A 15,770-nucleotide genomic window follows, 5' to 3' on the forward strand; every position below is an offset into this window, starting at 1 on the left:
GCCTGATTCCTCCAGCTCCATTTCTCGTTCTCAAGATTGCTTTGGCTATTCGGGGTCTTTTGTGTTTCCATACAAATTGTGAAGTTTTTTGTTCTAGTTCTGTAAAAAATGCCAGTGGTAGTTTGATATGGATTGCATTGAATCTGTAGATTGCTTTGGGTAGTAGAGTCATTTTCATAATGTTGATTCTTCCAATCCAAGAACATGGTATATCTCTCCATCTGTTTGCATCATGTATAATTTCTTTCATCAGTGACTTATAAGTGTCTTATAGTTTTCTGCATACAAGTCTTTTGTCTCCTTAGGTAGGCTTATTCCTAGATATTTTATTCTTTTTGTTGCAATGGTAAATGGGAGTGTTTTCTTAATTTCACTCTCAGATTTTTCATCATTAGTGTGTAAGATTGCCAGAGATTTCTGTGCATTAATTTTGTATCCTGCTACTTTACCAATTTCATTGATTAGTTCTAGTAGTTTTCTGGTAGCATCCTTAGTATTCTCTATGTATAGTATCATGTCATCTGCAAACAGTGACAGCTTTACTCCTTCTTTTCCTATTTGGATTCCTTTTATCTCTTTTTCTTCTCTGATTGCTGTGGCTACAACTTACAAAACTAGGTTGAATAAGAGTGGTGAGAGTAAGCAACCTTGTCTTGTTCCTGATCTTAGTGGAAATGGTTTCAGTTTTTCACCATTGAGAACAATGCTGGCTGTGGGTTTGTCATATATGGCCTTTATTATGGTGAGGAAAGTTCCCTCTATGCCTACTTTCTGCAGGGTTTTTATCATAAATGGGTGTTGAATTTTGTCAAAAGCTTTTTCTGCATCTATTGAGATGATCATATGGTTTTGCTCCTTCATTTTGTTGATATGGTGTATCACGTTGATTGATTTGTGTATATTGAAGAATCCTTGCATTCCTGGAATAAACCCCACTTGATCATGGTGTATGATCCTTTTAATGTGATGTTGGATTCTGTTTGCCAATATTTTGTTGAGGATTTTTGCATCTATGTTCATCAGTGATATTGGCCTGTAGTTTTCTTTCTTTGTGACGTCTTTGTCTGGTTTAGGTATCAGGGTGATGGTGGTTTTGTAGAATGAGTTTGGGAGTGTTCTTCCCTCGGCTATCTTTTGGAAGAGTTTGAGAAAAATAGGTGTTAGCTCTTTTCTAAATGTTTGATAGAATTCGCCTGTGAAGCCATCTGGTCGTGGGCTTTTGTTTGTGGGAAGATTTTTAATCACAGTTTCAATTTCAGTGATAGTGATTGGTCTGTTCATTTTTTCAACTTCTTCCTGGTTCAGTCTCGGCAGCTTGTGCATTTCAAAGAATTTGTCCATTTATTACAGGTTGTCCATTTTATTGCCATACAGTTGCTTGTAGTAATCTCTAATAATCTTTTGTATTTCTGCAGTGTCAGTTGTTATATATCCTTTTTCATTTCTAATTCTATTGATTTGAGTCTTCTCCCTTTTTTTCTTGATGAGTTTCGCTAATGGATTATCAATTTTATTTATCTTCTCAAAGAACCATCTTTTAGTTTTATTGATCTCTGCTATTGTTTCCTTCATTTCTTCTCATTTATATCTGATCTGATCTTTATGATTTCTTTCCTTCTGCTAAATTTGTTTTTTTTTTTTTTTGTTCTTCTTTCTCTAATTGCTTTAGATGCAAAGTTAGGTTGTTTATTCGAGATGTTTCCTGTATCTAAAGGTAGGATTGTATTGCTATAACCTTCCCTCTTAGAACTGCTTTTGCTGTACCCCATAGGTTTTGGGTTGTTGTGTCTCCATTGTTATTTGTTTCTAAGTATTTTTTGATTTCCTCTTTGATTTCTTCGGTGATCACTTCGTTATTAAATAATGTATTGTTTAGCCTCCATGTGTTTGTATTTTTTACAGATCTTTTCCTGTAGTTGATATCTACTCTCATAGCATTGTGGTCAGAAAAGATACTTGATACTATTTCAATTTTCTTAAATTTACCAAGGCTAGATTTGTGACCAAAGATATGATCTTTCCTGGAGAATGTTCCATGAGCACTCGAGAGAAATGTGTATTCTCTTTTTTATGAAGGAATGTCCTATAAATATCAATTAAGTCCATCTTGTGTAATGTATCATTTAAGACTTGTGTTTTGTTATTTATTTTCATTTTGGATGATCTGTCCATTGGTGAAAGTGGGATGTTAAATTCCCCTACTATGATTGTGTTACTGTTGATTTCCCCTTTTATTGTTGTTATTATTTGCCTTATGTATTGAGATGCTCCTATGTTGGGTGAATAAATATTTACAATTGTTATATCTTCTTCATGGATCGATCCCTTGATCATTATGTAGTGTCCTGTTTTGTCTCTTGTAATACTTTTTATTTTAAAGACTATTTTGTCTGATATGTGAATTGCTACTCCAGCTTTCTTCTGATTTCCATTTGAATGGAGTATCTTTTTCCTTCCCCTCACTTTCAGTCTGTATGTGTCCCTAGGTCTGAAGTAGGTCTCTTGTAGACAGCATATATATGGGTCTTGTTTTTGTATCCATTCAGCCAGTCTGTGTCTTTTGGTGGGAGAATTTAATCTATTTACTTTTAAAGTAATTATCGATATGTATATTCCTATTACCATTTACTTAACTGTTTCGGGATTGTTCTTGTAGGTCTTTTCTTTCTCTTGTGTTTCTTGCCTAGAGAAGTTCCTTTAGCATTTGTTGTAAAGCTGGTTTGGTGGTGCTGAACTCTCTCAGCTTTTGCTTGTCTGTACAGTTTTTAATTTCTCCATCAAATCTGAATGAGATCCTTGCTGGGTAGAGAAATTTTGGTTGTAGGGTTTTTTTCTTCTTCACTTTAAATATATCCTGCCACTCCCTTCTGGCTTGTAGTGTTTCTGCTGAAAGATCAGATGTTAACCTTATGGAGATTCCCTTGGTTGCTATTTGTTTGCCCTTGCTGCTTTTAATATGGTTTCTTTGTATTTAATTTTTGACAGTTTGATTATTATGTGTTTTCACGTTTTTGTCCTTGGGTTTATGCTGTATGGGACTCTCTGTGCTTCCTGGACTTGATTGACTGTTTCCTTTCCTATATTAGGGAAGTTTTCAACTATTATCTCTTCAAATATTTTCTCAGTCCCTTTCTTTTTCTCTTCTTCTTCTGGGATCCCTATAATTTGAATGTTGGTGCATTTAATGTTGTCCCAGAGGTCTCTGAGACTGTCCTCAGTTCTTTTCATTCTTTTTTCTTTCTTCTGCTCTGCAGTAGTTATTTCCACTATTTTATCTTCCAGGTCACTTATCCGTTCTTCTGCCTCAGTTATTCTGCTATTGATCCCATCTAGATTATTTTTAATTTCATTTATTGCATTGCTCATCATTGCTTGCTTCCTCTTTATTTCTTCTAGATCCTTGTTAAATATTTCTTGCAATTTGTCTATTCTTTTTCCAGAATTTTGAATCATCTTTACTATAATTATTCTGAATTCTTTTTCAGGTAGACTGCCTATTTCCTCTTCATTTGTTAGGTCTGGTGTGTTTTTATCTTGCTCCTTCATCTGCTGTGTGTTTTTCTGTCTTCTCATTTTGCTTATCTTACTGTGTTTGGGGTCTGCTTTTTGCACGCTGCAGGTTCGTAGTTCCCGTTGTTTTTTGGTGGCTGTCCCCAGTGGCTAAGGTTGGTTCAGTGGGTTGAGTAGGTTTGCTGTTTGGGGGGACTAGTGCATCTGTTCTGATGGATGAGGCTGGAACTTGTCTTTCTGGTGGGCAGGTCCACGTCTGGTGGTGTGTTTGGGGATGTTGGTAGCCTTGTAATGATTTTAGGCATCCTCTCTGCTAATGGATGGGGCTGTAGTCCTGTCTTGCTATTTGTTGGGCATAGGGTGTCCAGCACTGTTTTTTGCTCGTCCTTGAGTGAAGCTGGTTCCTGGCGTTGAGATGGAGATCTCTGGGAGTTTTTCACCATTTTTTCTTGCATGGAGCTGGGAGGTCTCTTGTGGACCACTGTCCTGAGTTTGGTTCTCCCATGTCAGAGACACAGCCCTGATATCTGGCTGGAGCGCCAAGAGCCTTTAATCCACACGGCTCAAAGTAAAAGGAACAAAAAATAGAAAGGAAAGGAAGGAAGGAAGGAAAGATGGAGGGAGGGAAGGAAGGAAGGAAGAAAGGAAGGGAGGAAGGAAGAAAGGAAGGAAGGAAGAGAGGAAGGAAGAAATGAAGGGATGACGAAAGCAAGAAAGGGAGGAAGGAAGAGGGAAAGGAAGGCCTGAAGAAAGGGAGGAAGAAAGGAAGGAAGGAATGGAGGAAGGAAAGAAGGAAGAAAGGAAGGAAGGAGGGAAGACAGGAAGGAAAAAGGAAGAAGACAAAATAAAGTAGGATAAAATATAGTTATTAAAATAAAAAATAATTATTAAGAAGAAAAATTTCTATTAAAAAAACAACAAAAACGCATTGGTCTAACCCTAGGACAAATGGTGAAAGCAAAGCTATACAGACAAAATCTCACACAGCAGCACACACATACACACTCACAAAAAGAAAAAAAGTGGAAAATAATAGTATATCTTGCTCCCAAAGTCCACCTCCTCAACTTGGGATATTTTGCTGTCTATTCAGGTTTTCCACAGATGCAGGGCACTTCAAGTTGATTGTGGAGTTTTATTCCACTGCTTTTGAGGCTGGTAGGAGAGACCTCTCCCTCTCCTCTTTGTTCTCACAGCTCCTGGGGTTCAGCTTTGGACTTGGCCCCGCCTCTGAGTGTAGGTCATCCGAGGACGTCTGCCCTTCGCTCAGACAGGACGGGGTTAAAGGAGCAGCTGATTCGGGGGCTCTGGCATAGGCCTGGGGGAGGAAGGGGCACAGATGCGGGGCGAGCCTGCAGCGGCAGAGGCCGGCGTGATGCTGCACCAGTCCGAGGCGTGCCGCGCTTTTTCCCGGGAAAGGTGTCCCTGGATCCTGGGACCCCGGCAGTGGCTGGCTGCACGAGCTCCCGGGAGGGGTGGTGTGGAGAGTGACCTGTGCTGGCAGACAGGCCTCTTGGTGGTGGCAGTAGCAACCTTAGCGTCCCACACCCATCTCTTTTGTCCGTGCTGACAGCCGTGGCTTGCGCCCGTTTCTGGAGCTCCTTTACGTGGTGCCCTTAATCCCCTCTCCTCACGCTCCAGGAAGCAAATAGGCAAGAAAAACTCTCCTGTCTCTTCGGCAGCTCCGTGCCAGTTTCTGGAGCTCCTTTATGGGGTGCACTTAATCCCCTCTCCTCTCGCACCAGGAGACAAAGAGGCAAGAAAAAGTCTCTTGTCTCTTCGGTAGCTCTCCGCCCGTTTCTGGAGCTCCTTTAAGCGGCGTGCTTAAACCCCTCTCCTCGCGCAGCAGGAGGTAAAGATGGAAGAAAAGGTCTCTTGCCTCTTCGGCAGCTCCAGACTTCTACCGAACTCCCTCCCGGCCAGCCGTGGTGCACTAACCCCTTCAGGCTGTTTTCACTCTGCCAACTGCAGACCTTTCCCTGGGATCCGACTGAAGCCCGAGCCTCAGCTCCCTGCCCACGCCCGCCCTGGCGGGTGAGCAGACAAGCCTCTTGGTCTGGTGAGTGCCGGTCGGCACGTATCCTCTATGCAGGAATCTCTCCACTTTGCCCTCCACACCCTGTTACTATGCTCTCCTCTGCGGCTCCGGAGCTTCCCTCTCCGCCACCCGCATTCTCCGCCCGCGAAGGGGCTTCTAGTGTGTGGGAACCTTTCCTCCTTCACGGCTCCCTCCCACTGGTGCAGATCCCGTCCCTATTCTTTGTCTCTGTTTATTCTTTTTTCTTTTGCCCTCCCCAGGTACGTGGGGAGTTTCTTGCCTTTTGGGAGGTCTGAGGTCTTCTGCCAGCGTTCAGTGGGTGTTCTATAGGAGCACTTCCACGTGTAGATGTATTTCTGATATATCTGTGAGGAGGAAGGTGATGTCCACGTCTTACTCTTCTGCCATCTTCTCCAAAAGGTCCAAACATTTTTGAGTACTCTTATACCTATAAACCATGACTCAGCTTTTCTGCAAAGCCTTCCCTAGATATTGTTTTATCTAGGTGTTCCTCTTCTGTGCATTAATCATGTCTTGTGAGTATTTTTGTTCAAGTATCACATGGTAAAATCAAGAGCATATAGAGACATATATTCTTAAGTACCCTGATTGTAGATGCAGGGTTCATATCCTGGGTTCATGTCCCAGCTTTTGTTACATACTAGATGTGTAATATCAGGCAACCTGTTTAACCTGTCTGTACCTCAGTTTCTTCATTTGTAAAATAGGGATTATAATAATACTTATTTCATAAATTTGTTATAAGCAATAAATGATTTATTTAAGACATGTACTTACAAGCAGCAGGAGCATCATGTGAGAACTTGGAAACAGACCTGTAGAATCAAAAATTCTGGGGTAAGGTCAAGCAGCAAGCCCTCTGGAGGATTCTAATACATGCTAAAGTGTGAGAACCACTGACTTAAGGCCACAAAAGTGGCAAATCTGGGCCTAGAACCTATGAGAGAACCTTGTTACCTTAGGCAAATCACTTAACCTTTCATACTAGATATGTGTCTCTACATTATTTAACATACTGCAGACACATTAAAGAAATTATCAATTTTTGAATCATCAAATTTGAAAAGGTTGGAGTACTTAGACCAATTTTACATTGCTCAAATTTTGCCTTAGATCACTTATGTTTATGTCATGTACAGGAAAAGATAATATTAGTGTTTGGCTTGCTCAAATCCAGTTCAGAGGACATGGCCTTGACAAAGTCGCTACTGAATAAAGGCTTATAGAATGAGAGTTAAATATATTCCAAATGTATTAGTATCATAGTAATTAGAAGTAGACAAAGTAGTTGAGCAAGGGAAGTTAAATTGTTTTATAATGATCATCCAGGTAGAGATGTAATCTGGTGTTTTGAAATAACTTCCTGTCATTGAGGGTTTTGATAAATGTATATGGCTGACCTAAATGTGTAACTAAGCATTGCAAAACATTGAGTTTAATTTCTAGAGTAGCTAAAAATACTAAAAAGAAAATAGAAAGCTGGGGTCTCCACATTAGTAAACACTCCAGAGTGGAGAGGGTCTCATAAAATTTTGGTGCTTAAGAGTTTTTGTTTGTCAGAAGGTTGTCAGTTTCTTTCTCTTCATTCCTCCCCTCCTTTATTTCTTCTTTTGTTTTTTTCTTTATTACATTCCTTCCTTCCTGGGAGGTGAGATGACATAGTGAGTGCCTCTCTTTTTTTTTATGCCCACTGTAATTCTAGCCACCATCACCTTGTACTGAATGGAGATGTAAATCCACACTGGCCTTTCCACCTCCCGCCTCTGCTCTCCTTGTTTCCACTCCCTTTCTCTCTCCCCCATCCTTTCGTCTCCACTTTTCTTCTCTTTCTAAATTGCAATTCAGCAATGAGTAGACTGGAGGGTCAGAATTAAGAAAGGTTGTCTTATGAAACCATTTTGGTTACATCTGTAAATTCCAGTATTAAGTACTGTTGATTGTTCCTTGTTTGTTTCTTTGTTTTGTTTTCTTATTTGTAGAAAGAAGTTAAGTGGCTAGGGACATGTGTACTAGGTTGGCATTGGAATTGGGATTTTAAACATAAAAGGTCTATTAATACTGTGATAATAATTCCAGTTAACAGTAATTCAAGACTACTATAACTGCACTGTGAGTCATATTTTAACTTCTTTTAGCTTCCAATATATGTATGCAGTTACTTTAGTAACACACTAAAAAAGTAGAAGATGCTTCATTTTTTTTCACTAGGGCCTCCCCAAAATTTATATTTTGGGTAATCCAGGAAATACCACATACATACATACAGACAATTGCACATATGCAGTCATGCCTCAGGAAATGAAATCTTCAGTTCTCATTCTCCACATTAGCTTGTGTATTTTTATAAATGCATGTGAGAGGTTTCACACAGTGAGTGACCCACTTATCTCTGTAAGCAATACATTACTCATAAGCACTTACTTAGAAGGTAAAGGTAGGAGCTAACGTACTAGCTTATATCTCTAAAATACTTTTCTGTTGTACTTGACGATATGGCAGTCATATAACTTGATTTCCTAAGATAGTCTTACTTTAAAATACTTTGTCTTGCTGTCAGAACATGTGTACAGTTTTTTGTTTGCTTGTTTGAGAAGTATGTTCACCGTATGTATTTTGGGCCCAATTTTTCCATGAAGTGCAGAGGGAACAAGTAGGCAAAAATAAAGGCCTATCTGTTGCCACTGACAACGTTAGAACTGTATCCTTCCCAGCTTTCACCATTCCCCGAAGGAGCCAGTGCTGGACTGGTAACAATTCGCTTGCAGCATTTGCCTACCGAATATGGCTTCACAAAGGGCCTTCCAACCCTCGTGGACAAACCTTCATTTTGATGCTAGAAATTCCACTATCCCACTAGAATTTTGCTCATGTTGCTTCAGCATATGTCCCTATGTAAACATTCCAATATCCTTTTAAGCTTTGTCACCGCTATACATACTGTAGTGTAGATTGAATGATTAGTGTAGATTACTCAGTCTTGCAAGTTTTGGTTTTGACTAAAAGGGTATGAATAATTTAAAGACACTGTAGGGAGAAGCTGGAATCTGCATTGAAAGGGAGCAATACAAGGAGAAAAATGAGGTGGAAATAGAAAATGACTATTATTGTTATTTGTTCACTCAGATAGTTTTTCTTGCCAAACTGAAGACTTCTATATCTAGTCACAAATAAACTGGTGTTAATGAATGGTGCTAATTCTGCATATTATATTGGTTTGTTATTTGGATGTTGTTCATTTTTAATAGATTAGCTAATTCCAGGAAAATTAACTTTATTTTTGTCAAGTGCCATTTTAGTTAGCTTTAAATTTTTCATTAGGATTATAAATTTCATTTGGATATGTTATATATCAAAAAGTAAGGTAAAATATCTAGAACACTAACATTTATATATGATCAATGTATATATTTTCCTAAGGTTGTCTGTTTATTTTTCATTCTTGCAGCAAACAGGACTTTGAGTCTACAGATGAGGTAAGTGCAAAAAGAGTTGAAAATCAGATATAGTTGATAACAAAGCAGATTCTGTTACTTGCAATAATAATATTGTTTTTAGTTTGGTATTTTTATTAGACTGGAAACACAGGTTAGTGAAAGAAATAATGATCCTTTTGCCTTTAAAATGACATAACCATTTATATCTTTGTAATGGCTTTAAAGGTGATAATTGTAAAAGTAATAATCATTCACACAAAAAATGTTTTATCAGCTGTCACCTTATGATTTAACTTGTCTTTGCTTATGAGAACATTCAAGAGTTCATTGACTACATACTCTGTTTTACAAAACTGAAATCTACGTTAACTAATTAAGTAACAAATTTAGTTTTAATGTATTTCGAAACCTTGTATGTCCCATGCCAAATAGCCAGCAACTTGAAGTAAATATTTTCAAGTATCAACTCTAAATATTATGTATATACATTTTGGTAATAGTTACTTTTAATGGAATAAGTCATCAAATAGAGAAAGAACTGATTTCAAAGTAACAATCACAATGGCTTCTTTTGTGTTAATTTTCATCTTTATTTCCAATGTATTGACATACTGCATTTGTTACAATAATTCAGTAAGCCCTAAATTGCCTTTATGAACTACTGACTTCAATTCAGCTTCTCACTTAAATTTTGTTGAAGCTTCTTAATGTTGCTGTGGCAACATCATAATCTTTCAAAAGTCACCACAGTTCTATGCAAATTCTCAGTAAACCTTTAATTTTATTTTATTTCCTCAAAGTTTCATTATTAAAAAAATCAGCCTTTAAAGTGTCATATCTACCACCCAACTAAACTTCCAGTTGCTAAAAAATACATGGAAATAAAGTGGTAATGGGATTTAAGTGACCACCCTTTTGTTTTTAAGTTGCTCTTTTTAAAAAATAGAAATGGGACATCTGATTGATTGCCCCAAACTTCCCCCTAAACTTCCTGGAATTCAGGGTTTTTTCCATGGTGTATGTAGTATAATGAATTTTTTTTAAAGTAAGAACTGATAATGCTAGAAGTAAAGTTTGTGGCAACTATTACCCAGAGAGTGAAATAATCTTCTGATGTCTGTAAAAATATGTCCCTCTCTACAAAAGTCTGCTGACCCTCTGATTAAAACACTAACATGTATCTGTTGAAGGATGAGCCTCTCTTTTCTTACAGTCAGAAGACATTGAATCGTTGATTCCTAAAGGATTGTCAGAATTTACAAAACAGCAAATTCGCTATATTCTGCAGGTGAGATGGGGTCAAGAGTGGCTGTGAAGGTAGCACTAACAAACCGCTAGCCTAGGATGTTTCCTTTAATTAAGAACAGAAAGTCCCAAATAAAATTCCTATTTCACAAGAGTTGATTACATTTTGATTAAACAAGGGTTGCATTATAGTTTGGTCAGACTACCAAACACTAGTATTGAATGACTAGTATTCAGGAAATCATTCTAGAAATATTCCGGGCTGTAGAATGCCCTTATTCTCTCCTCACTGCTGTAGCACAACTTGACTCTAATTTATAAGATTTGCCCTCCTCCTCTCCATTCTACTTTCTATACCTACCTACCCTACCCCTGGCAAATGGAAAGACCAATGACTTGATTTTCCTGAATTGTGGAATGGTAGAGACCCCTGCAGTAGTAAATTCCCCTACACTGAAGGGAGAGACAGACCAAGACAGATCAAGATTGGTGCTAAAGAAATAAGGCTAAAATGAAGAGTACATGTGTTTGCAAGAAAGGATTCTAAACATAATCTAGTTTTGTCTAGTGAGGCAAATTTCTATGTTTGATATTTGGTCTCAAATCTTTGTTGATCATCCAGATATTGGACCTGACATCTTATCTGTGAAACTTAAATGAAATATTTTTTAGTGGCACACAGTCTTTATTATAAAGAGACAGTGGTATGGGGAACACATATGCTCTGCAGAACCTGAATCTTGGATACATCCTTGATATTATTTCTGGTGGCAGAATGTCCATCCAAAGTGCATTCAAGGCCTATTTCCTTGAAAAACTCTGAGAATGTTTGCATCTAAGTTCCTGAGAAACATTAGTCTGTAGTTTTCTTGTGTTTGCTTTGATTTTGGTGTCAGGATAACCTAGCTTCATGAAATGAATTGGTAAATGTCTCTTCCTTTTCTGTTTTCTGGAAGAAACTGTATAGACATGGTGTTAACTCTTCTTTAAACATTTGGCATAATCCTTCAGTGAAAATATCTGGGCAGGGCTTCCCTGGTGCCACAGTGGTTGAGAGTCCTCCTGCCGACGCAGGGGACGTGGGTTTGTGCCCCGGTCCAGGAGGATCCCACGTGCAGTGGAGCGGCTGGGCCCGTGAGCCATGGCTGCTGAGCCTGTGCGTCCGGAGCCTGTGCTCCACAACGGGAGAGGCCACAACAGTGAGAGGCCAACGTACCACAAAAAAAAAAAAAGAAAAGAAAAGAAAATATCTGGGCATGGATATATAGTTTTCAAGATTTTTAAAAAAATCTAAATTCAATTCCTTAGTAGTTACAGGTCTAGTCAAATGATCTGTTTCATATTAGGTGAGTTGTGGTAACCTGTGTTTTTCAAGGAAGTAGTCAATTTCAACTAAATTGTCAAATTTATATGTGCATAATTATTCACAGTATTCCCTTATTATCCTTTTGATGTCTGTGGGGTCTGTATTACTCTTTCCTATTTAACTCCTGACACTAGTGATTTGTGTCTTCTTTCTTTTTTTGTTGTCAGTCTTGTTGGAGGTTTATCAATTTTATTGATTTTTTCAAAGAACTATATTTTAGTTTTATTGATCTCTATTGTTTTCCTGTTTACACTTCCATTGATATTTTTTTCTCATCTGTATTATTTCCTTCCTTTGCTTGCTTTTGGTTTATTTTGCTCTTCTTTGTCTAGTTTCTTGATATAGAAAGTTAGATTATTGATTTCACACCTTTTCTATTTTCTAATGTAAGCATTTAGTGCTATAAATATCCTCTCAGCATGGCTTTAGTTGTGTCCCATAAGTTATGATATATATTTTTATTTTCTTTCAGTTTTATATATTTTTTATCTCCCTTTAGACTTCTGCTTTGATTGGTGGATTATTTAGAAGTGTATTGTTTACTTTCCAAGTGTTTTGAGATTTTCCTATTGTCTTTCTGTTATTCATTTCTAGTTTGATTCCACTGTGGGCAGAAAATATACTCCATATGAGATCAATTTTTTTGAAATGGTTAAGTTTTATAGTCAAGGATATGGCCTATTTTGGTATATGTTCCATGGGAATATGAAAGGAATGTGCATCTGTTGTTGGATGAAGTATTCTATAAATGCTGATTAGATCCTTTGGTTGATGGTATTGTTGAATTATTGTATTATGTATTCTTGCTCATTTTCTGCTAAGCAGTATTAGTTGCCGAGAGAGGGGTATAAAAGTCTTCATTTATATCTGTGGGTTTGTCTATTTCTCCTTTCAGTTCTATCAGTTGTTGTTTGATACATTTTGTAGCTCTGTTGTCTGGTGCATAAACATTTAGGATTGCTATGTCTTCTTGGTGGACTGACTCTTATTATGTAATGTCCCTCTGTGTCCCTGGTAATTTTCTTTGCTCTGAAGTCATTTTTATCTAATATCAATAGCACTCCTTTCTTTTGATTAATGTTTGCATGGTATATCTTTTTCCCAACTTTTAAATTTCATTATGTATATTTTAATTTTCATTATCTTTGAAAAGAATTTCTTATAGAAAACACATAGTGAGGTCATGTTTTTTCTTATCACTCTGTCAATCTGTCTTTTAACTGGTGTATTTAGACCAAGTTGTAATTTTTTTCTTTTATTTTTTTTGCAGTATGTGGGCCTCTCACTGTTGTGGCCTCTCCCCGTTGCAGAGCGCAGGCTCAGTGGCCATGGCTCACAGGCCCAGCCGCTCCATGGCATGTGGGATCTTCCCGGACCAGGGCACAAACCCATGTCCCCTGCAACAGCAGGCAGACTCTCAACCACTGCGCCACCAGGGAAGCCCCCAAGTTGTAATTATTGATATGTTAGGGCTAGATCTGCCATTGGGTTTTCTGTTTGTTCTGTTTTTTGTTTCTCTGTTTTCTTTGTCTTCTTTTCATGTGGATTACTTGAATACGTTTCAGAATTCCATTTTGATTTACCTTTAGTGCTTTTCAGTGTATCACATAGTATAGCTTTTTTAGGGGTTGCTCTAAGTATTACATTATATATCCATAACTTATCCCCATGTATTGGTGTCAACATTTTATCAGCTTCAATGAACTGCAGAAAGTTTTGCTTCTTTTATCTTTCTTTAACCTCCACATTTATAATTTTTAAAATATTTCCTCTACAGGCATTGAGAGCCACATCAGACAGTGTTTTATATATATATATATATATATATATTTGCTTCACTCTTCAAATATAATTTAGAAAATGCAAAAGGAGAAGGAAAGCCCACTGTATTTACCTATATTTTTGCTTACTGTGTTACTTCTTCCTTCTTGATATTCCAAATTCCTTCTTTTATCATTTTCTTTTTCTTCAGAGAACTTCCTTCAGCCATTTTTTGAAGGGTAGGTCTGCTAGTGAAAAATTCTTTTTCTTTTCCTCTGAAAATGTGATTTCCCCTTCATTCCTAAAGGTTGTTTTCATTGCATACAGAATTTGTAGTTGACAATTGTTTTCTTTCATCACTTTAAAAATGTATGCCACTTCCTTCTGGCCTCTATGATTTTTCATGAGAAATCAGCTGTCATTTGAATTGCTATTCCCAATAGTTAAGGTTTCTCTTGCTGCTTTTAAATTTATCTTCAGTTTTAAGAAGTTTGCCTCATATGTCCAGGCATGGATTTCTTTGGGTCTATCCTGTTTAGGGTTTGCTCAACTTCTTAAATCTGTCTATGTTTTTTTGCTAATTTGGGGAAGTTTTCAGCCATTATTTCTTCATATACTTTTTCAGGTACCCCCTCTTTCTTTTTTCCTTCTAGGATTCTGATGACATGAATGTTAGATATATGTCATACTCCCATTGGACACTGAGGCTCTGTTCAATTTTCCTCCAATCTATTTTCTCTCTGATGTTCAGAACTCAGTATTTTTTTTTTTTTTGAGGTACACGGGCCTCTCACTGTTGTGGCCTCTCCCGTTGCGGAGCACAGACTCCGGACGCAGAGGTTCAGCAGCCATGGCTCACAGGTCCAGCCACTCCACGGCATGTGGGATCTTCCCAGACCAGGGCACGAACCCGTGTCCCCTGCATCGTCAGGGGGACTCTCAACCACTGCGCCACCAGGGAAGCCCCAGAACTCAGTATTTTCTATTGTTCTGTCTTCAAGTTCACTGATTCTTTGCTCTATGCTTTCCTTTCTGCTTTTTAGTCCATCCACTGAGGATTTTGTTTTTTAGTTATTGAGTTTTCAGTTCTAAAATTTTCATTTAGTTACTCTTTATAGCTTCTGTTTGTTTTCTGAGATTTTCTGTTTTGTTGCTGAGACTTTCTATTTTTTATTTGTTTTAAATCTTTGTAATTTCTTGTTGAAACTTTTTAAAATTTGGTGTGTTTTTTAAAATTAATTTTTATTAGAGTATCATTGTTTTACATTGTTGTCTTAGTTTCTTGCTGTACAGCAAAGTGAATCAGCCGTACATACACATATATCCCTTCTTTTTTAGATTTCCTTCCCATTTAGGTCACCACAGAGCACTGAGTAGAGTTCCCTGTGCTATACAGTAGGTTCTTTCATTATCTATTTTACACATAGTAGTGTATTTATGTCAGTCCCAATCTCTCAGTTCATCCCACCCTTCCCTTCCCCTCTTGGTAACCATAAGTTTGTTCTCTACATCTGTGACTCTATTTCTGCTTTGCAAATAAGTTCTTCTCTACCATTTTTCTATATTCCACATATAAGTGATATTTGTTTATCTCTTTCTGACTTACTTCACTCTGTATGACTGTTTCTAGATCCATCCACGTCTCTGCAAATGACACTTTTTTTCCTTTTTATGACTGAGTAATATTCCATTGTATATATGTGCCACATCTTCTTTATCCATTCCTTTGTTGATGGACATTTAGGTCACTTTGAAACATTTTTAAGATGGCTGCTTTAAAATCCTTGTCAGATAATTCTAACTTTTCTGATATCTTGATGTTGGCATGTATTAACCATTTTTTCTTATCAAGGTGAGATTTCCTGGTTCTTAGAATAAGTGATTTTTAAAAATTAAAACCTGGACATTTTGGGTATTATGTTCTGACTTTGGATCTTATTCACATCTTCTGTTTTAGCAGGCCTCCTCTGATATTGAGCAACAGAGGAAGTAGGGGCATGACCTGTTACGGTCAGGTGGGGGTGGAAGTCCAGGTTCCCCACTCTGCCTCTGTTGACACAGGTTGGGGGAGTAGCTCTTTGTTCTTCCTCGGCAGGTGTAGGAAGTGTGGCTCTCTACTAGGCTCCCACTGAAAACAGCCTGGTTTGAAAGGGGAGGTGTGTTGTGTTACTGTTCCCTTGTTGGCCTCTACTGAGACTGCAAGGTGAGTGGCCTCATTTCTGTTGGGCAATGATGAAGGTCTTGACACTTCACTAAGAATTCTCTGACATCACCCAAGCAGGGAGGTTGAGAGAGAGAGTCTACGTTCCCTTCTTGTCTTTTGATGGTTTGAGTGGGCATAGAATAGAGTTGCAGATTTTTTTCTGTGGTGTTTGGCTGGAGTAGACTGGTTATT

The 15,770-nt window shown here is 37.9% G+C and overlaps 1 protein-coding gene across 1 annotated transcript in view; it reads left to right on the forward strand.

Moving 5' to 3' along the window:
• The window catches only part of POF1B (POF1B actin binding protein), a 112,891-nt gene that overhangs the window by 67,601 nt on the left and 29,520 nt on the right, over positions 1–15,770 (forward strand). The window contains 2 exon segments of the mRNA XM_059050178.2: positions 9,015–9,042; positions 10,217–10,291. Coding sequence (XP_058906161.1) covers positions 9,015–9,042; positions 10,217–10,291 — 103 coding nt within the window.

The sequence above is a fragment of the Kogia breviceps genome, chromosome X (assembly GCF_026419965.1).
Source record: "Kogia breviceps isolate mKogBre1 chromosome X, mKogBre1 haplotype 1, whole genome shotgun sequence".
In the NCBI taxonomy this organism is placed as follows: domain Eukaryota; kingdom Metazoa; phylum Chordata; class Mammalia; order Artiodactyla; family Physeteridae; genus Kogia; species Kogia breviceps.